This window comes from Rana temporaria, chromosome 2, assembly GCF_905171775.1.
Source record: "Rana temporaria chromosome 2, aRanTem1.1, whole genome shotgun sequence".
In the NCBI taxonomy this organism is placed as follows: domain Eukaryota; kingdom Metazoa; phylum Chordata; class Amphibia; order Anura; family Ranidae; genus Rana; species Rana temporaria.
In genome coordinates, this window is record NC_053490.1 from 339,930,140 (window position 1) to 339,952,766 (window position 22,627).

General features: G+C 45.8%; 1 protein-coding gene across 6 annotated transcripts in view; it reads right to left on the bottom strand.

The window, feature by feature from the left end:
• LOC120928425 (C4b-binding protein alpha chain-like) overlaps positions 1-22,627 on the bottom strand; it is a 232,455-nt gene that overhangs the window by 98,255 nt on the left and 111,573 nt on the right. For all 6 annotated transcript variants that reach the window (XM_040339524.1, XM_040339522.1, XM_040339521.1 and 3 more), the window contains one exon: positions 12,235-12,331. In XM_040339524.1, coding sequence (XP_040195458.1) covers positions 12,235-12,331 — 97 coding nt within the window. The remainder of the gene's footprint in view (positions 1-12,234; positions 12,332-22,627) is intronic.

The following is a 22,627-nucleotide window of genomic DNA, read 5'->3' on the forward strand; positions in this document are numbered from 1 at the left end:
GAAACTGACTTTGACAATCAGGATAAGTGAGATTTTTTTTGTATCTGCGCAGACATACTGTACACCAGTGTTTCTCAACTCCAGTCCTCAGGGCGCACCAACATGTCATGTTTTCAGGATTTCCCTCAGATGAAACAGCTGTGGTAATTACTAAGGCAGTGAAACAGATTAAATCACCTGTGCAAAATAATGGGAAGCCTGAAAACATGACCTGTTGGGGTGCCTTGAGGACTGGAGTTGAGAAACACTGCTGTACACTGTGACGGTATCGGTATGATATCCCCGTCAACGTTCCCTTCTTCCCATAATGAAAATCACCCCAATATTCCACGAGGAGGGATATCCCTGGAATCGCCCAGAAAGCCACACATGAGACAAGCTTACTGCTTGAACAACACAGACTTTAATGTTATAACACACACAGCTTATATGTCATTTCCAAAACTGTTACAATGACAAATCTCCGCCCCCCTCACACTGGGGCTTCCATACAGATGACTAGGTAGACACGACGGGGCCGATGCTGAAAACACATTTTCTTTAGACAATGACATCAATGACGCTGAGCACTAGCTGTACTGAATACATCAACCAGACCGCTCGACCCCGCATATAGAGAGATAATTACCACAATGAAGCAATCAGAATAATTAACACAAGCCACTTAAACCCAGCTCTCCTTCACACAACACAATAGATCAATTAACCTTTAGAAATAGTGAGGGGACATTAGCACGTCAATAACCTGTCAGAGGAATGAATCACATGAAATTCCTTTCTACCTCTACCCATGGCTAGCAGGGAGCAGTAAACTGAGACATATAGGCAAATGTATCACAATGGCCCCCCTTTTGCTCCCTGCTCCGGCAAACCCGGTTGGACCTTCCCTGGTCCAGTAGGGTTGACGGGTTCAGAGCTTTTAGTCCGAGGTTAACTCCGTTTGGCATGACTGACCTCCCTTGGCAACTGCTTCAGACTCAGGTATGTCACCGGGTCGTCAGATCACACGCCGGTCAGTCCCCAAGTCTTTGTGCGATCTGCAAAGTCACCAGAAGTCAGTGTGAAGACAGCGAATGGGTCTGTGCGCCGCCGTATAGGTGTCCCGCTATGGGAGGGGGCAGGTTATGGCTCTGAAGTGACAATCCCAGGAGATTCATAAAAAGAAAAAGTTATATTTGTTGAAATGCTGTAGCACTGGTGCTCAGAGTCCGGGGGGGAGGGGAATCAGAGCCCCATAAGGTCAGCCACCCCCTGCTCCCTCCGCAGCCGCCGGTTCTCCTCTTGGAGCTTCTCCAGCTCCATCTCCAGTTCATGGAGCCTGGGGGGGTCAGCCTGCTGTGACCTCAGGTGGTTGTTCTCCTCCTCCATGCGGCTTATGCACTCCTCCAGCTCTATGTACTCACGGATCAGATCCTGCTTGCTCATGTCCTGCAGGCTCTCCACGTGGTCCTTCATCATCAGGAACTGGGTGGTGGTGTAAGGGGCCACCGGTGGGCCCTTGGCGAACATCTCGGCACGCATCTGGGGCGCCCGCTGCGACTCCCGCTTCTTCTCCTCCCAGGTCAGCTTGTTATACGGCTTCCAGGACCTCTTCTTCTTGAAGGGTGGCCGGCGGTGCCTCTTTCTGCCCAGCTCCCTCCAGGGCCCCTCCGGCTCAGGGCTGTCGCCCATGACCAGCTGACAATGGTGTTCCCTGTTGTCCGTAATAACAGATTGTACCATGAGGGCTTCGTAAGGGGTGCCCAATGGTTCTTCCTGACCCAGCTCCTGGGGATCCCAAGCCGAGTCTACACAATGGGCTGCTGCTGGTGGGCGGTACCCAGGTTGAGACCAATTTGACCTGGTGTTGTCATTCATGGGGCAATTCTGCTTGAAGTGACCCAGCTGTTTGCACCGGAAGCAGCGTTGTTCGTTGCCCTCCTGGCGTGGATAGCGAGGGCTAGATGTCACCGGTCTGTTAGGAGGTTGGTATCTAGCGGTTGGTGGGTGTGAGGGCACCATTTGTGGTGGAGGTTGTTCCTGTGGTGTGACCTGGTTCGTCTTGCGAGTATCTGCATATTCATCCGCCAACTTCGCGGCCTCTGGTAGAGTCATGGGCCTGCGATCTCTCACCCAGTCTTTGACGTCCGTCTGGATGTGATTGTAAAATTGCTCCAGGAGCATTAGTTGCAAAACGTCCTCTGCGGTGGTGGCCTGGCTGCTGTTAGCCCAGTTAGAGGCCGACCGGGACAATTGGCATGCCCATTCCGCATAAGAGTCTTTTGTGGTTTTGCGTGAGTCCCTGAACTTCTGTCGGTGGGACTCTGGGGTTACTGCATAACGAGCCAGGAGTGCTTCTTTAACCCGGGCGTAGCTATGGATATCCTGATCTGGCACGGTACGGAAAGCATCAGAAGCTTTGCCTGACAGTTTGCCTGACAATATTGCAACCCACTCTCCTCTAGCTATTCGGTGCAGGTTACATTGTCGCTCAAAATCCGCCAGGAAGTTATCAATCTCACAGTCCTTTTCATCAAAAGCTTTAAAAGCGCTAAACGGAATCTTCCTTGCGTCTGCTGTGCTGTACTCACTGTTTGGAGAATGTGCGGCTGCTTGTTGGACTGCTGCCAGTTTTAACTGTAGTTCTGCGTCCCTTATTTGTTTAGCCTCCTCCGCTAACAGGTCCATCACTCTCAGCACCACATCTGCCGTTGGGTTCGGGCCGAACCACGCTAGCTTCTCTCTCATTAGCTTGTTGGCTGGCGATTCCTCCTCCTGAATCACTGGTGTCTCCATCTCTTGTACTGCTGGCGTTGCTGCAATCCCGTCCTCCTGGTCTAGCTCCATTGATTCTGCTATGATGACCCGCTTGGTTTTGTTGCTAGCAATCCTTCCACGAACTTCCAGTAGTTCTTCCAGTGTCTGCTTGGAATCCGGGTGTGAAGGGGAATAGAAGGGAAAAATCCCACTGCTACCAACCAATTGTGACGGTATCGGTATGATATCCCCGTCAACGTTCCCTTCTTCCCATAACGAAAATCACCCCAATATTCCACGAGGAGGGATATCCCTGGAATCGCCCAGAAAGCCACACATGAGACAAGCTTACTGCTTGAACAACACAGACTTTAATGTTATAACACACACAGCTTATATGTCATTTCCAAAACTGTTACAATGACAAATCTCTGCCCCCCTCACACTGGGGCTTCCATACAGATGACTAGGTAGACACGACGGGGCCGATGCTGAAAACACATTTTCTTTAGACAATGACATCAATGACGCTGAGCACTAGCTGTACTGAATACATCAACCAGACCGCTCGACCCCGCATATAGAGAGATAATTACCACAATGAAGCAATCAGAATAATTAACACAAGCCACTTAAACCCAGCTCTCCTTCACACAACACAATAGATCAATTAACCTTTAGAAATAGTGAGGGGACATTAGCACGTCAATAACCTGTCAGAGGAATGAATCACATGAAATTCCTTTCTACCTCTACCCATGGCTAGCAGGGAGCAGTAAACTGAGACATATAGGCAAATGTATCACATACACACACACTCTAACTCTGCAAATATGACTTTTGGATGTTAATGGGTAAAGCACTTTTGTAAAAGAAAAAGATAATTTTACCTTGGTTAAATACTTTTCCTTAGTGCTTTATTTAAAAAAATTGAAATTGTGCAGTAACAGGTAATATTACCAGCTGAGAGTTTAGGACATACTGAACATACTCTAAAAAAATGTCATCAAAGTACACAAGGCATATGCTGTGTCAATCTCACCCGCTGCCATTCCCCGCAAAATACTACTGCTGAAAAATCCTGGCTGTCAACATGACATCTAGAACTGTATTACAGCAGTGCTGTGTACTGTGATAGGAAGCTTCTGAACAATGTCTGTTTAGGAGCTTGATTGAGACATATAACTTAACACTTTTACTACATTATATGTACTGTTTTATTTATATTTTTCAGTGAAAGTTATTATGCTAGTTAAAGCACAGGTAAAAATAAGTACATACATAAATACATGAAATATTAACCCAAATGAACTTTTTCACTGTAGCTATTTTTCTGATGATTTCTAGACTTCAAGTGGTTATGCCAGGATGATGCCTGCAGCTGCAGGCATTCTCCTGGTAGGTTTATTCAACAGCCTGTTATAGGCAGGAACCGAACCCTTCCCATGTAGAGAAGTGAGGATGGAGCAGTTGTCCGGACTAATGGAGGTAGTTGTCTTTCCAGCTTTGTGAACTGAAAAGGAAGCCCCGACGCATGAGCATGATATCTGCTATTGGAATCCATCGAGTCTGTAAGTGTGCTGATCTGAACCATCGTCATTGGATTTGGCTGGAGCAGACTGAGTTGCTTTATCTCAAGGCTGTATTTGATCCTCTGTAATAGGGGGTTATTGAAATCTGGTAAGCAAGCATTTCTCTCGGTGGTGGATCTTATCAAACAACTTGTTTGTGTTCTTACACACAGTGTAAGGGGAAACAACAAGTCTGCCTGCAGTCTGGGCGACCCCCAGTCTATTCACCCACCACCACCACTCCCCATTGACTCATCTGAAAATGGTCTGTCTTCTAGCACTGGCTCCTTCCACCCTGGCACTTGCAGGACATGCCACTGTCTTGCCACTGTCTTGAATGATTCCTAGGTATTGTTTTATGTAAACTAATGGTGCCATATTAATTAGAAAAAAATATTTGTATCTTCTGCGGTAAATTTTCATTTTTTATTATATATATATATTTTTATCTTGCTTGTGCAGAGTTTTTGATGCATTTTTATGCATTTTTTGGCCTCCTTGAGTGGGGTGACAGCTTATTTTAATCGATTGCATCTGATTTTTATTTTGTGTGTGTGGGTTAGATTTGGTTTGATAAGCACCCTCAGGATTCCATGCACAATATAGAGAGATTGAGAATATAATAAAAACACACTGGTACATTTTGAGCAAGGATAGACACCTCAATCAAATTCTTCCCTCACAACCTCGATTCATATATCGGAGGGCACCCAGCTTTGGGGATCATGTAGTACAAAAGATCTTAGACCCCCCTAACCAACGGTTGAAATTAGACCTACAGGGTTTCTTCCCATGCGGGAAATGTATATGCTGCCGGACAGTGAAAGATCAGAATAAGGGAAGAAAAGAAATACAGGGAAGTGATGGGAAAGTTTTTGAGTTAAAAGAGTTCATCACTTGCAACTCATCATATGTTGTATACCTTCTGTAGTGTCCCTGTGGCCTACTTTATGTTGGCAGAACAAAACGTTTGCTGAGGATTCGCATATCCGAGCATTTGGCCAACATAAAGAAAGGCTATAAGCACCACAGTGTATCTGTCCATTTTAAGGAAAAGCACAATAAGGACCCTACACTTGCCCAGTTTTGTGGAATCGACTGTGTATATCCCAGTTGGAGAGGATCCAACAGGGTAAGAGACCTATCACAGAGGGAAACTCATTGGATCTTCTCTTTGAAGTGTCTTTTCCCGCGGGGGTTGAACATTGAACTAGACTTAAATTGCTTTATCAATAACTCGTAATATACTGATAATGACGATCTTCTACAGTAGTACTTTAAATTACTAGTTCGGGTCGTTTGTTCACAGAGAATCCCCTTCCTCTCTCCTTTTGGGGCTAGTGAATAGGCTGGACTTAGCTAGTGGGATGTGCAGATCGTCCTTTTTTATCTCTAATTTTAACACTGATTAGTGATACTCCCTTTGGATGGTCTTGTGCTAATAATGATAATTTTATTGTATTTAATTTTATTTGTATTGTATTTAATTTTATTAGATGCATGTCCTTTTGTTAAATATAATATTGTTACAGGCTTATGAATTCACTCCATGCTCGCATTTTAATGTGTGTGTATTTGATATAGATACACATAGTTTTATCATTTAATTTTGTCCATTTGATTTTATTATTTTATTGTCAGTTTTAGGAATATCATCTGTGATCATCACCACCATGTGTAATCTGATATATGGGTCTGGCTGATTAACTTTGGTGACGCTTAAGTATTAAACAATTATGTGGTTATGAATTCTGCAGAGGGTATTTCCGTGATGGGTCCTATTGGTGCGCGGATGCAGAGTCTTGCAGTGTTACATACATTGCTGACACTGCACCGCCCACTGGGCGGACTCACACGCCGTTCTTAGATCTGTTTCGCTCCATTGAGGTCTGCGGAGCGGGCACTTGCGCCCATACATCGCAGCCCTTGCTGATGTAGTTCCGCCCAAACCACCTCTCCTTTTGATTGGCGGCACGCATCAAGGGGTAAGCACGTCGCACAGAGGATGACGCCTGATGGTCGGGGCACCCCATTGGGAGGCTCGGAGCGTCAGTAATGATTGGTGGGACGCACTAAATGACGGGTGCGTCGCACGGGGATTGATGCATAACGCTCGAGTCACCTGATTGGTTGATTCGGGAGCGCTCCAGGTGATACATATTTCTAAGTGTACCAGGGGGTATTTAAAGAGTGCTTACAGCACAGGTAGCCTTATCCCTATGAATAAGTCAATTATATGTCGGGGGCGTGGCTACAGTCTGACTTTTGACCATCTGAACTATACGTGAGAGGCCATTGCAGTGGTGTATTTCGCTAGTGACCAGCGATTGAAGTTTGCTTTACGCCATTTTTGTGGGTCAACAGCACAGTGTGGATCGAGTGGTGAGAGATACCTGGTTATTTTCTTGGGTCTGCCGTGACTGCAGTTCATCAGCCATACAATATTGAGGAAGTTCTGCTTTGTTTTGATTCACAAATTTTACTTTGGCCTTTTGATCTTATTTATCACACGGTTGGAAATGGAAGCTCACTTAATGGTTTAAAAAATCATTACATGCTGTTGTGCCGAAACACGAGAGTGTCAGGCAAATCGTTCTGGTGAGTGGCCGATCTTATTGGTGGAGGAATCACTTTGCACATCGGGTGTGGTGGAAGAATTCTTTGAGAAGTTATTTTTTGAAGTTTTCCACATTTGAGAAAGAGAAAAGTTTTTTCCTTGTTGCTTTTCAATACCTATGAACTATTTTTGCTTATGAACACTTTCAATCACGGGTTTTTGCTCATTTGTTTATTTTTTATATATACACTATATATATTGTATTTTTTTGTTTGTGTGATTCACACACATTAGCGCTGTTTATATATAATTTATGTTCTATTTCACTATCTGAACACGTTATATACACTTTGTCATCATTACCCATGAGGTGCCTGCCCCCTACCAGCCCACTTCACTGGGGATTGGCTGGGCCCCTTATCATTACTCAAAGCAGCTCCTTCTAAACTCCACCCTCTATTTCTGAAAAGCTTCTCCAAGATTCCAGAGAGCAGGGGGAGTCACCAGGCAAATGTGCTGCCTGCTGAGTTACCCAGCCCCCCTGAGTTACTCACCCCCAACCCAGATTCAACCGAGGCTTGGCTGCCAGACACCAACATCCATAAAACCTACATTAACAACCCTAGCACACTAGAAGGTACTACACTCCCCAGAAAACCAGCCTGTCCGCATGGCTGGGAAAAAAAAGCAAGAAAAGAGTAAGGGCATCCCATAAAAATACTGTGGGAGGGGAAAACAAATCTGCCTACAGTCTGGGCGACCCCCAGTCTATGCACCCACCACCACCACTCCCCATTGACTCATCTGAAAATGGTCTGTCTTCTAGCACTGGCTCCTTCCAGGTGAGGCTGGCAGGATGTACGGGCACCCTCTGGGACAGCATCTATGTCCTGCTGGCCAGTACTAGCAGGTGCCAGCTCCCCAATCTGGCTGCAGTCCGAGCCAGACTTCTGATTTTCTTCCCTGATGTTACTGTTCTTTGCAGGGGAGTCACTAGCAACAGACTCAACCCTCGCCCTTGGTGGATGCTTCAAGGCCACATAGGCCCTCCAGGACTTCTCCATGCAGAGGCCTGACAGCAGAGGCCTGACCGCTCCTGCTCGCTTGGCGTTAGCTTGGTGAGCAGCTCATCACAGTGCCCGCACCAGATCTAAGCACTGACCACTGCACCCAGGACACAGCAGACACAGCCTCTCTATCCCTTCAATCAACCCGAGAGCAAATCCCCCTCGATGTTCCAGCCTGACACTAGTGTCAGATCAAGCATGCCAGCCAACCAGGTCAGTTCTGGGTACACATATACACCTTACGCCATCCTGTTCACCTCTCTCTCACTGTTAGCAAAGCACACTGGGTCTCCTCCGGGGGGAGGGGGGGGGGACAGCTCTAATAAGCAGGCCTTTTCACGTGCAGTCCAACAATGTAACCCCTTGTTAACTGTACTGAAGTTTGCAGGCACAATGATGATGATGAACACCCTGGCACTTGCAGGACATGCCACTGTCTTGAATGAGTCCTAGGTATTGTTTTATGTGAACTAATGATGCCATATTAATTAGAAAAAACTATTTGTATCTTCTGCGGTGAAGGTAAATTTTTGTCCATACTTTTATGCATTTTTTGGCCTCCTTGAGTGGGGTGACAGCTTATTTTAATCGATTTTTATTGTGTGTGTGTTAGATTTGGTTGGATAAGCACCCTCTGGTGGTAATCAGGTGTGTAGTCTATATAATGTAAGTGTCATCCATTCACTGCTACTCACGTAGCACCTTCCAGAGAGTTGGCGGTGCTACGTGATATGCTTGTCATACCCACTTGGTTTATTAGTAAATGTTTTTAAATGGTACTTCACTATGGGATTTTCTTGCTCTCTACTTGGTATGCGTTTTTGTTGCTGAGACCGGAATATGAGAAGCAATCCAGTGACTACATTTAGTGGAATGCCATTCATGAGAGAGTGAGCCTTGAGGCTTGCTGAGGTGAGAGGAAGAGAGCTGGAGCCATCCATTCATCCATGTGGGATCTGTCATTATTTAAATGCTGATTTAGACCTCTTGAGTTATAGGGTCTAACGATTTGGTAAGTGGCATCATAATATAATCACTTGGTGGTTGGTGCACATCAGCTGCATGAAGATTTTGCACACTTTTGGTTGGCTTAGATATTTTGTTCTCCAATATTGCTTGGTTATTTTGTTATAGAAAGACAAATATTAATAAAAGCACTTATATTATTTTATGCCCCTGCTATTACAGAATATTACACTATTTCAACTACAACTCAATACATACAAGTATCAAATCTAATCCTATAGCTCCTCGTTAGTGGTTCCAATTCTTATATAATTTAGCAGAGATCACAAATATTATACTCATCCATTACCGGTGGGTAGAATCTATGCAACAGTCACTCTTTCTTTGCATAGGGATCCAAGAAGCCGGCAAAAGCCAGTAAAAGACAGTATAATGCCAAACCGTCAAAGTGCCGAATATTTATCTGTGCCACAATGACACCTGGTACAGGTACATAGCTGTATACCCATTTCTAAAAATGTGTTGTTCCCCGGATACTAATTGCAGGTCCATCCAGTATAGTGCAAGCATTATTACTGCTCACTGTTGCACTTCAAGTTGCATTGTTACTGTTTTTGCATATCTGGACAGCTAGTGTAATTTTATACCCTGTTCTTACTGCTAATTACTCTGTATACTAGTGTGTAATATTACCATTGTCATTCATTTTCCTCTCTGCATACTAATTTTATTGGTGCCTGTTTTTTTTTTTAAATAGCATTATTGCTGGGTGTTTGGTGTTACTGTTAACGATTTCCTTTGATATTTTGTGTTTGTGTACTCAGCCTGTTGTGTCAGAGGGGCTGAGGTTTTTGAGAAGGTCGAGGCCAGGAACAGAGGACCCATCTTAACCTCTTGCAGACCAGCCACCGCAGTTTTACTGCAGCAGAATGGCATGGGTGGGCGAATCGACGTTACCTTGCATTGCTTTACTGTTTGGTCACTAGGGGCGTGCCGCTCCGCTGGCGGGCACGATGATGACAGGCACCCGCGATCCCTCGTGACAGAGCGAGAACCGGGATCTGTGTGTGTAAACACACATAGCCAGATTCAGAGACGTTTATGCCGGCGTATCAGTAGAAACGCCGTTGTAACTCTGAATGTAAGCCGTCGTACATTTAAGTGTATTCTCAAATTGAGATACACTTAAATGTAGCTAAGATACGACGGCCTGCGCCGTCGTATCTTAGTGGTCTAGTTCCGCCGGCCGCTAGGGGCGTGAACGCTAATTTACGCCTAGAATGCGTAAATCAGCGAGATACGCCTATTCACGAACGTACGCTTGCCTGTTGCAGTAAAGATACGCCGTTTACGTAAGGCGATTTTCGGCGTAAAGTTAGTCGAACAAAAAGCTGGCCTAGCTAATGTTAAGTATGGACGTCGTTCCCGCGTCGAATTTGGAAATTTTTACGTAGTTTGCGTAAGTCTTCCTTGAATGGGGCTGGACGTAATTTACGTTCACGTCGAAACCAATACGTCCTTGCGGCGTACTTTGGAGCAATGTACACTGGGATATGTCCACAGACGTCGGGTCACGAGTCATTAACATAAAACACGCCCCCCTGTTCCTCATTTGAATAAAGGCGCGCTTACGCCGGCCCATTTACGCTACGCCGCCGTAACTTAGGAGGCAAGTGCTGTGTGAATACAGCACTTGCCTCTCTGACTTAGGGCGACGTAGCGTATATGCGATACGCTATGCCGCCTCAAAGTTAAGCCAGTCTTTCTGAATCTGGCTAACAGATCCTGGTTCTTTCAGGGGAGAGGAGAATTATCGGGTGTTGATACAATGTATGAACATTGATCTCTCTCTTCCCCTAGTTAGTCCCGTCCCCCATACAGTTAGAACACTGGTAGGGAACACAGTTATCCCCTTAATCGCCCCCTAATGTTAACCCCTTCCAAGCCAGGGACATTTATACAGTAATCTGTGCATTTTTATAGCACTAATCGCTGTATTATTGTCAATGGTCCCAAAAATCGTTCAAAAGTACCAAAAATACCAATATGTGGAAGAATACATATCGGCCTAAACTGAGGGGAAAAAAAAATCGGTGAATTTTTATTATAGAATAAAGTACAAAATATTGTGTTTTTTTCAAGGTTGACGATTTTTTTTATTTATAGCGCAAATAATTAAAACTGCAGAGATGATCAAATACCACCTAAAGAAAGCTCTATTTGTGGGAAATAAAGGAAGTCAATTTTGTTTTTCGGTACAGCGTTGCATTACCGCGCATTTGTCAGTTAAAGCGACACAGTGCTGTATCGCAAAAAATGGTCTGCTCATTGAGCAGCCAAATCTTCCGGGGCTGAAGTGGTTAAGCAGTGACTCCTTTTGGGGGTAGCGCTAAACTAATTTTCATAACTTTAAATTTTCGCATTTACTGGGGAACATTATAGCCATGTAGAAGAAAACATACACTGAATTATGAATATCATCTTTAATTATCGAATAAAGGATGTGCCTACTCTCCTGGTGTGATTAACGGGCATCTTAAGTTGCTGTAACTATTGCCACCCACTCAAATTCAATAATAAAAGGACCACCCTTTTTTCTTCTGAAAGATTTAATTAATGAATTGTCATTTAAAGATTTCTAGAACTTAGCAGAGATGAACAGTAAGTTAAGTTTCCCTCACTTTTTTCTAGCATATTGTATTGCTAGCAACTGTTCATTGTCAAGGTCACATTCCTTAAAGCGGAGTTCCGGCCACAATTTCACTTTTTAAATATAAATACCCCTGTAATACACAAGCTTAATGTATTCTAGTAAAGTTAGTCTGTAAACTAAGGTCCGTTTTGTTAGGTTGTTACAGCATTTAGACACTTTATAAAATAGAAATTGACTGGGGCCATATTAAGTGTGGGCATCATGAAGCCAGACTGTATGACTTCCTGGATTTCAGCCTTGCAGATCTCGCACGTGCTCAGTGCTGCACAAGCAGTGTAATAGGATTCAGATCAGGTTTCAGCACCTGAACTGTCCAAGTCACATGATTCTTTGAGACTGGGGAGTGCACAGACTCCTGGAAAGTTACACCCACTACATTCCCAGGAGTCTGTGCGGTGTAGGTTAGGAAGCTTAAGCACCTAGGTGCAGGAAGAGGGAAGATTAACTATTCTGCCTAGCAACAACACTTTGAAGGCATCTAAAAAAAAAAATTCTTAAAGGACTAATGACATTTTTTTAAAACTACTGATGTAATGTTATATTTATGGGTGGAACTCCACTTTAAATGGAGAGTAGTGTTTCAATGCAATGCAACTCAAATTACAGGCAATTTATTATTCTTACCCAATTCTACATTCATAGGTTACACCAGAGCCAAAGAAAAATGTTCCAGTCTGTATGTGTCCATTACTGATAGGGCCAGGGTTCCCACAGTATATTGCTGAAATAAAAATAAATCAATAAGTAAGTAATAATCCTTGTTTATCATACATTAGCCCCAACATTCATATGCATATTAAATATAAACACAATGCACACACTTTTAAAGTTATAATCCAGCAGTGTCTGGATAATGATTTTCTACAGAAAAACACTTACTGATTTTTTTTTTATCTTTTAGTTTTCTATTATTTTTTATGAAGAGGTTTCTGAATGACATTTCCTATATCTAAATGTAATGCACTTTACACATATTTTACCCTTCTGCTTACATTCATTTGGCACAGTGCCAAACAAATTCTAGCTTATATCTAATTATCAAAATATCTAATGTAGGTGACAGAAACAGTTTATAATGACCCCCCTTGGTTTTTTTTTGGACTCACGAGGAGACCAGTGGGTATTGGGGTAAGAAAGGGACATTCTTGCCCCCTTATAAATAAATAAAAATGACAGATGTCACAGGAGTTAATTAAAGGATAATATATGGGAAATTGAACACGATGCACTTTAAATAACATAGGTGGGTGGGTTTCCTTTTTTTTTTTCTTTTTCTCTTTTCTTTTTTTTAGTACAAGAGCGGTAAATAGGTAATGGGGAAAGAGAGTGATACTTTCATCCCCTCATAACAAAAGAAAATGAGGTCACAGTTATTAAAGGATAAGAAATGGGAAATTGGGCACATAGGGCCAGATTCACAGCTGAGATACGACGGAGTATCTCAGATACTCCGTTGTATCTCTCAGAGTATCTATGCGACTGATTCATAGAATCAGTTACGCATAGATATCCCTAAGATCCGACAGGTGTAATTGTTTTACACTGTCGGATCTTAGGATGCAATACCGCGCCCGCCGCTGGGGGGAGTTCGCGTCGTAAACCAGCGTCGGGTATGCAAATTAGCAGTTAGGGCGATCCACGACGGTTTTTCGTGTTCGCTACGTCGCCGCTACTCTAGTTTCCCGTCGCAATTTTAGTCGTCGTTTGACCTGCCCTAACTTTACACAGCAATTGTATTGCTGTATAAAGTATGGCCGTCGTTCCCGCGTCGAAATGTAAAAATTAACGTTGTTTGCGTAACACGTCCGGGAATACAGAAGTACGCTATGTGCGTCGCCGTTCGAAAAAATGACGTCACTTCGCGCAAAGCACGGCGGGAGTTTACTAAACGGAGCATGCGCAGTAGGTCCGGCGCGGGAGCGCGCCTAATTGAAATGGCACACGCCCATTTAAATTACGTGGGCTTAGGCCGGAAGCCGCCGGCGTAGTTTTCATCGCAAGTGCTTTGTGAATCAGGCACTTGCGATGAAAACTTGCGGCGGTGTAACGTATCTACGATACGTTATGCCGCCGCTAGTCTACGTGAATCTGGCCCTCAGCACTCTAACATAATAGGTGGGAGGAAGGGAGGGGTAATCTTTTTTTTTTTTTTTCTTCCCCACTGGGGGTGAGAGGGATAGGAGAAAGCTGAAGTAGAAGAGAGTTGAAAAATCAGGAGGATGTAGGATAGACCCATATTGTTGTTGTCATTGTTGTGAATGGGATATTGTGTTTATTTTAAATGTAATCCTTTTTATAGGCTTATTGGAAATGTAATGAAAGCTATATTTGTGTATAAAAAATTGAATAAAACTAATTTAAAATAAAAAAAATTATCAGGTTATTTCTGTAGGTTATATAAAAAAAAAAAAAAAACACATCTGCAAACTCATCTGATAAATTGTCAGAATTAATTTGGTCTTATCTGAGTGTCAGAATATCCATTAAAGTGACATGTACACATATCTTTCTTAAAGGGGAGTTCCAGGCATTTTTAATGCCTATTAAAAGTCAGCAGCTACAAAAAGTGTAGCTGCTGGCTTTTAATAAACATGCACTCACCTGCTCCATGTTCCAGCGACAGGCCGGCTGGAGCTCCGCCCCCCCCCCCCCCCTGGCGTCCTCATTGTTACTTTGGGCACCCGGCCGTGACAGCTTTCGGCTTCACGGCCGGGCACTCACTGCAAATGCGCGAGCGGCGCTGCACTATCTGATTGGACAGGCGATCGCCTGGGACCTGTCACGTGTCCTAGGCGATCGCCTACAGGAATGGGCCGCCAAAAGACGATATGACGTATCGCCTTAGCGGCCCCTCGGCAGAAGGAGGAAGTGGGACAGTCCCATCATGCCTCTGCCTCTGGGGGTCATGCTTGTGGCTGTCTGAGTCTTGCTATGCCTCATGGGACTTGTAGTTCCGCAACAGCTGGAGGTCCGCTAATTGCATATCCCTGCTAAAGATTCTTCTAATACAGCAAGGAAGAGTTCCTCCACAACTCCCTTTCCTCAAAGCTCATAACAGTAACAAACTTTAACCGCTTGCTGACCAGCCACCGTCATTATACTGCGGCAGGTCGGCACAATCCCGTGAGCCGTCGTAGCTGTACGTCGGCTCCTTTAAGCGGGATTGCAGGCGAGCGTGCCCCCGCTGCACTGCCGGGGTGCTGATGCTCATGACCGGTGGTCGTGATGGCCGCCGGCCATGAGCAGTCACGGGCACGAGAGGCAGAACAGGTACGTGTGTGTGTAAACACACAAATCTTTGTTCTGTGATCTGAGGAGTGGGAGATTGTGAGTTCCTAATAGCTAGGAACCATGATCTCTCATCTCCTATTAGCATAGGCGTGCGCACGGGGTGTGCCGGGTGTGCCTGGGCACACCCTAATCATCCCCCATGCGCATCACTGGCCCTGGCAATTTCGTATGGGTTCCCGACAGCAGAGAGAAGTGCCCAACTCACAAACCACGCTCTGCAGCTATTTATATAAAAAAAAAACAGCCCCATTGTTAATCTGCCTGGCGGGGGAAAAGGGGACTATTTAACCACTTTCGGGTGCAGGCGGAGTGATCTACTGCACTGTGGTTCCCGACAATTAAATTAAAGTCCCGCCTTCTTCTATAATAATTTGCGGGGCTTTAATCTAATTGGAAGCAAAGGCTGTGGAAGATTACTCCACCTCCTCCTGAACGTGGGTAAATAGTCCTTCTTCGGCACCAGGCTCCGGTGCCCAGCTCAGTGGATGGAGTGGTGAGTCTGGGATGGTGAATCCCAGTGATCGATGTTGTGCCTGGCTCTCGATGACAAGTTACAGAGCAGCAGACACAAGTGCAGAGGATGGCTGGCCTGGCTGTGTGGCTCCCTCCAGTGTGTTCTGGGTCCCTCCCTCGCGATGCTGACTCATCCCCTCCCCCCTCCCTCAAGTGGATGTGCTGCAGGAAGAGATTGGTTGCCCAAATCGTGAGTACCAGCTGCCCCCTCCCTGCTAGGTCCCTCTAACCCTGCCAGGCTGTCTGGGTTCCCCTCTGACACTGTCCTCTGCTCCTCTCCTGAAATTGTGCCTTCCAGTGCCGACTGACTGCGCTCCTGGCTCGGGCTCCCTTTCCTCCTCTGCGTTTCCTCGCCCCCCCCCCCCCATGGAGGATTAATTTGGTTGATTCCGGCGTGCGCCGTGTGACGTCACGCAGCTCACGCCGGAGGCGAGGTGAGAGGTGAGAGAGGGAGGAGGACTTGCGCAGCCTACAGGGACTCGCTGTGTCGGCGTGTGAAGAACAAGCCACGAGGAGCTTGCTGCAGAGCTGCGCCTGCCTTCACTAGCTGCGCCTGCTACTACTGACTGTAAAAAGTAAGAAAATAGTGTAATACAAATAACAAACTCATTTTTTTATTAAAAAAATTATGGTCATCTCAGTCCAATCCCCCCCCTAGGGGGGGGGGATTGGACTGAGATGACCATAATTTTTTTAATAAAAAAATTAGAATTTTTTTAATATAAAAAAACAGTTTAAAAAAATGATTTTGTGTTATTTTGAGCTTGCCTTTTCTGTAAAAAAAAAAAAAACATTAATTGCAGCCTCACTGTGCCATCACATGCAGCCACTCTGTGCCCACCAACCGTAGCCACTGTGCCATCAATTGTCGCCACTGTTCCATCACACGCAGCCACTGTGCCACTCGTCAATTGTCGCCACAGTGCCCATCAAACGCAGCCACTGTGCCCATCACACGCAGCCCCTGTGCCATCACATGCAGCCCCTGTGCCATCACACGCAGCCACTGTGCCAACACACACAGCCACTGTGCCACTCGTCAATTCTCGCCACTTTGCCCATCAAACGCAGCCACTGTGCCCATCAAACGCAGCCACTGTGCCCATCAAACACAGCCACTGTGCCCATCAAACACAGCCACTGTGCCCATCAAACGCAGCCACTGTAACCATCAATTGTTGCCAGTTTGCCACACTGTGCCCCTCAATTGCCGCCAGCGTGCTGCCAGTTTGCCCGATCAATTGCCACCAGTATGCTGGTGGAGGAGGCTGACTGAGGTGACCAGCACTTTGTTAATAAAAAATGGCAAATAAAAAAAAAGTGTTTGTGTTATTTTGAGCCATGCTTGCCTTCTCTGACTAGCAAAAAAAAAAAAAGAACATCAATTGCAGCCTCACTATGCCATCACATGCAGCCACTGTGCCATCACATGCAGCCACTGTGCCAACACACGCAGCCACTGTGCCATCAATTGTCGCCAATGTGCCCATCAAATGCAGCCACTGTGCCCATCACACGCAGCCACTGTGCCCATTACACGCAGCCACTCAGCTGTGACCATCACACGCAGCCACTGTGCCCATCACACGGAGCCACTGTGCCCATCACACGGAGCCACTGTGCCCATCACACGCAGCCACCGTGCCCATCACACGCAGCCACTCAGCTGTGCCCCGCCCTGCACCCCTCAGCCTATACTGACCTACTCCACCTCACCCTGCACCCCTCACTATGCACCCTGCAGCCACCCTACAGCACCCTGCCCCCTCACTATGCACCCTGCACCCCTCAGCCTATACTGACCTACTCCACCTCACCCTGCACCCCTCACTATGCACCCTGCACCCCTCAGCCTATACTGACCTACTCCACCTCACCCTGCACCCCTCACTATGCACCCTGCACCCCTCAGCCTATACTGACCTACTCCACCTCACCCTGCACCCCTCACTATGCACCCTGCACCCCTCAGCCTATACTGACCTACTCCACCTCACCCTGCACCCCTCACTATGCACCCTGCACCCCTCAGCCTATACTGACCTACTCCACCTCACCCTGCACCCCTCACTATGCACCCTGCATCCCTCACTATGCACCCTGCACCCCTCAGCCTATACTGACCTACTCCACCTCACCCTGCACCCCTCACTATGCACCCTGCACCCCTCAGCCTATACTGACCTACTCCACCTCACCCTGCACCCCTCACTATGCACCCTGCAGCCACCCTACAGCACCCTGCACCCCTCACTATGCACCCTGCACCCCTCAGCCTATACTGACCTACTCCACCTCACCCTGCACCCCTCACTATGCACCCTGCACCCCTCACTATGCACCCTGCACCCCTCAGCCTATACTGACCTACTCCACCTCACCCTGCACCCCTCACTATGCACCCTGCAGCCACCCTACAGCACCCGGCCCCCCTCACTATGCACCCTGCACCCCTCAGCCTATACTGACCTACTCCACCTCACCCTGCACCCCTCACTATGCACCCTGCACCCCTCACTATGCACCCTGCACCCCTCAGCCTATACTGACCTACTCCACCTCACCCTGCACCCCTCACTATGCACCCCTCACTATGCACCCTGCACCCCTAAGCCTATACTGACCTACTCCACCTCACCCTGCACCCCTCACTATGCACCCTTCACCCCTCACTATGCACCCCTTAGCCTATACTGACCTACTCCACCTCACCCTGCACCCCTCACTATGCACCCTGCAGCCACCCTACAGCACCCGGCCCCCCTCACTATGCACCCTGCACCCCTCAGCCTATACTGACCTACTCCACCTCACCCTGCACCCCTCACTATGCACCCTGCACCCCTCACTATGCACCCTGCACCCCTCAGCCTATACTGACCTACTCCACCTCACCCTGCACCCCTCACTATGCACCCCTCACTATGCACCCTGCACCCCTCAGCCTATACTGACCTACTCCACCTCACCCTGCACCCCTCACTATGCACCCTTCACCCCTCACTATGCACCCCTTAGCCTATACTGACCTACTCCACCTCACCCTGCACCCCTCACTATGCCCCCTGCACCCCTCACTATGCACCCTGCACCCCTCAGCCTATACTGACCTACTCCACCTCACCCTGCACCCCTCACTATGCACCCTGCACCCCTCAGCCTATACTGACCTACTCCACCTCACTATGCACCCTGCACCCCTCACTATGCACCCTGCACCCCTCACTATGCACCCTGCACCCCTCCCTATGCACCCTGCACCCCTCAGCCTATACTGACCTACTCCACCTTACCCTGCACCCCTCACTATGCACCCCTCACTATGCACCCTGCACCCCTCACTATGCACCCTGCACCCCTCAGCCTATACTGACCTACTCCACCTCACCCTGCACCCCTCACTATGCACCCTGCACCCCTCACTATGCACCCTGCACCCCTCACTATGCACCCTGTAACCCTCAGCCTATACTGACCTACTCCACCTCACCCTGCACCCCTCACTATGCACCCTGCACCCCTCAGCCTATACTGACCTACTCCACCTCACCCTGCACCCCTCACTATGCACCCTGCACCCCTCACTATGCACCCTGCACCCCTCAGCCTATACTGACCTACTCCACCTCACCCTGCACCCCTCACTATGCGATATTTATTATAGCAAAAAGTACAAAATATTATTATTATTTTTTTAATTGTTTATAGCGCAAAAAAAAACCCTGCAGAGATGATCAAATACCACCAAAAGAAAGCTCTATTTGTGGGAAAAATGTTGTTTGGGAACAGCATCGCATGACTGCGCAATTGTCAATTAAAGCGACGCAGTGCTGTTTCACAAAAAATGTCCTAGTCATTGAGCAGCCAAATTTTCTGGGCTGAAGTAGTTAAACACTGTACAGATAGCTAATCAGTTCCATAATTTCTAATCTGATCTTTATAATCTTCAGACTTCTGGTTCTAACCTCCTCCCTACAGTGGCAACTATACAAAGGTTTTTGGATGCTGTATATCTTCCATCAGTTCAAAATGATTTCCGCTTCATTTACAAAGGAAGAGGTTAAATGGGTGATTGCATGATTACCCTTACACAAGACTCCAGGCCCTTACAGTATGTGTTCCACAATGAATATTATACAACTTATATTGATCTAATCATACCTCACTTATGTAACTCTTTCAGATGAAGGGACATGGCCTAAGGATTCTCTTGAGGTGCTTATTGTGAAAATCCCCACACCAGGTAAACCGTCAGACAATCTTGTTAATTTTCATCCAATCTCTCTCTTAAACATCAATATGAAATTCTACACCAAATATATTGCAAGTCGAGTAGCAGCACCTACTCTCCTACTGGTCCATCCTGACCAGGTGTGATTGTTGCTATATGACAATCCTCGGATTGCACTAAAAGATTTATTGATCTTCTACAATGGGCTGAGCACCACCTAATGCCTTCTCTACTTCTTACCTTGGATGCAGAGAAGGTGTTCGATCTCAAAGCTGTTCTCACTAAATTTGGCCTGACCAGTCATATACGTTCAGCTATCCAATCATTTTACACACTTGGGTGTGGACAGCTGTTTTTTCTGTTCCCCGTTACTTAATTATGGAACCACTAGGGAAACATATTCATTCCAATATGCAAACGTTGGGAATTAAGACTGATGATGTACAGCATAAAATTGGCCTTTGCGTTGACGACATATACATTTCCTTGACTGATCCTTTATAATTCCATTCCCCTTACAATGTATACTTGAAACATTTGGAGATATCTCCTTGTAAAAAATATACTTTTTCAAATCACACATGTTGGCTATTGGATTGGGGCCCTCTACTAAATAAAATAAAAAAATTCTGAAGGAAGGTGTTGATGCTAGTTAGATACTAATTGCTCTGACAATATCCTGGCAGTGGAGATAACCTCCTTGGCATGCTTCAGGGCAGGCCATAGAGAAGGGGGGAGGATACATTTTTTACTGATGTGAAATGAAAAGACCACCTTGGGGAGGAAAGGGGGGGGGGATTTTAGTCTCAGAATCATCCTGTCTCTATATAAGATAAGAAAAGGCTTCATACAACTCTGCCTGATGGAGCTAATGGCCACCAAAAGGCCACATTACTAAGTGTGCTTTTAAGTAAGGTGTGAAAATGAAGCTCCAGATAACTAGTGCCATCCCTAGCAACCCTCAACCCCAGATATCAACCCATCAAAGAGGTGTGTTTGTTTCTGCCCTGGAAAATGAGGGGGTAAGCGGGAATACGAGAACTAATCCCAGTTAGTCTTAACACTGGAAAAGGAATTAAACGTGTCTATTAAATCGTATAGCTGAATGCATAAAGATGGTCATCATCTGAATATAAGGATAGTTTTTCTTTTAGCAGACCAACTCTGATGCCCTTCACCACAGCTGTAGCTCTAATCTGAATAGCTAGAGGCTCTAGGGTCACTGTAAACAAACCTGGATAAAGGGGACACCCTTGCCTTGTTCCCCTATGGAGGATAAGTGTTAGAATCATTGTCATGGGCCACCAGGGCAAAGTATACCATGTGATAAAATTAAGGCCAAATCTAATATTGTGAAAGACTACCCAGCCAGAGGTATTCCCATTCCACTGAATCAAATGCATTTTTAGCATCCAGGGATACCATCAAACCCAAGTGGCCTGAACTAGCAAGATCCATATGGGTAATCAGTCTGTGGATGTTGATGTCTGTACTCCTACCTAGCATGAATCCCGACTATTCAGCATGACCCAAAGCCAGAATCTTCATTCAATAAGCAAATAAGAAAAAATGATGAGCACGGGTCAGGGTTTAAGAATAACCACTGCCACTGTATCCATGATAGATGCGTGTAGGGATCCTATGTCCAATGAATGAAGCAGCATCAGAAGGAATTGTGGGATTGGATCTTCAAAAAAGTGTACTGAACTGTACAACCAACTAATAATATTTCCTATTCTTCTAACCCCTGTCTTCTTATCCCTGACATATATCAATAAATGTGGTTTGATTTTACACCTTGCTTCACAGATAAGCAAGGAGACTCTCCAGCTTGCCCATAGACACTGCGCAAAGTGACAGCCTCTCTATAAGTGATTTATCACTCTCACTATCTAATTTGAAACAAAAATGAGGCCCCAATATTAGATCATTTATACGGTATGATTCATATATTATCAATGCCTTTATCATGGTTTCCTACTGGTGTGTGTATATATGTATATATATTGTATATACCTGCACACATATGCCCACCATTATCAAGGCAGTTCTTTGGGGTGCACCCAAGACTGTATTGACTGGCAACTTTAAAGTGGTTGTAAACCTTTACATATACACACTGAAGTGACTGGGCTAAGGTGAAACACAGAGATGAAACAAATCTTCCTACATAAGTTGTACATGTTCATCTGCAGTCCTCTTTTATCTACAGCGATCCAAAATCCAAAATGTATACAGCTTGTCTGAGCTTCCAGAAAGCAGGGAGTAGGGAGCTGAAGTTACACTCTGTAGAGCTCAGTGAGAGCTGACTGGAGGGAAGAGACACACTCCCCTTCACACAGCACACAGAACAAGAGCTGAGGATGTTAATCGCAAGCTATGTGCTGGATCTCCCCCTGTCACCTTTTTATCTTTTGGTGTCAGGAAAACTTTTCAGAAGTGACTCATACAGATATCAGAGAAATTAGACAACAGACAGAAATTGCATGTAGAAATGAATTCTAAATACAGGAGTGTTATATATTTTTGTGAAGGACTTTTTACCTATATGCTTCAGTTTAATCCTCCCTGCTTGTTTAAGGCTGTTAATGGTATTTACCCTTCTGCAGCCAGTCCTGTTTCAAATGTTAATTGTCCTATCCCTGTGTTTACTGGTTACTGTGATTAGATAAGTGGCTCATGTTAATTATGCTGATTGCTTCATTGTGGTAATTATCTTTCTATATGCGGTGCCGAACCGGCTAGATACTGATTAGTTCAAAGAAATATCTTTATTTCAAAGGAGCTGTATTGAAGACCCCCCACTGTGTAAGAGGGGGGCGGAGATTTGTCATTGTAACAGTTTTGGAAATGACATATAAGCTGTGTGAAATAACATTAAACTCTGTCTTGTTCTAGCAGTAAGCCTGGACTAATGTGTGGCTTAATGGGCGATCTCAAAAATATTCCTCCTAGTAGAATATTGGGTGACGTTCTTACGGA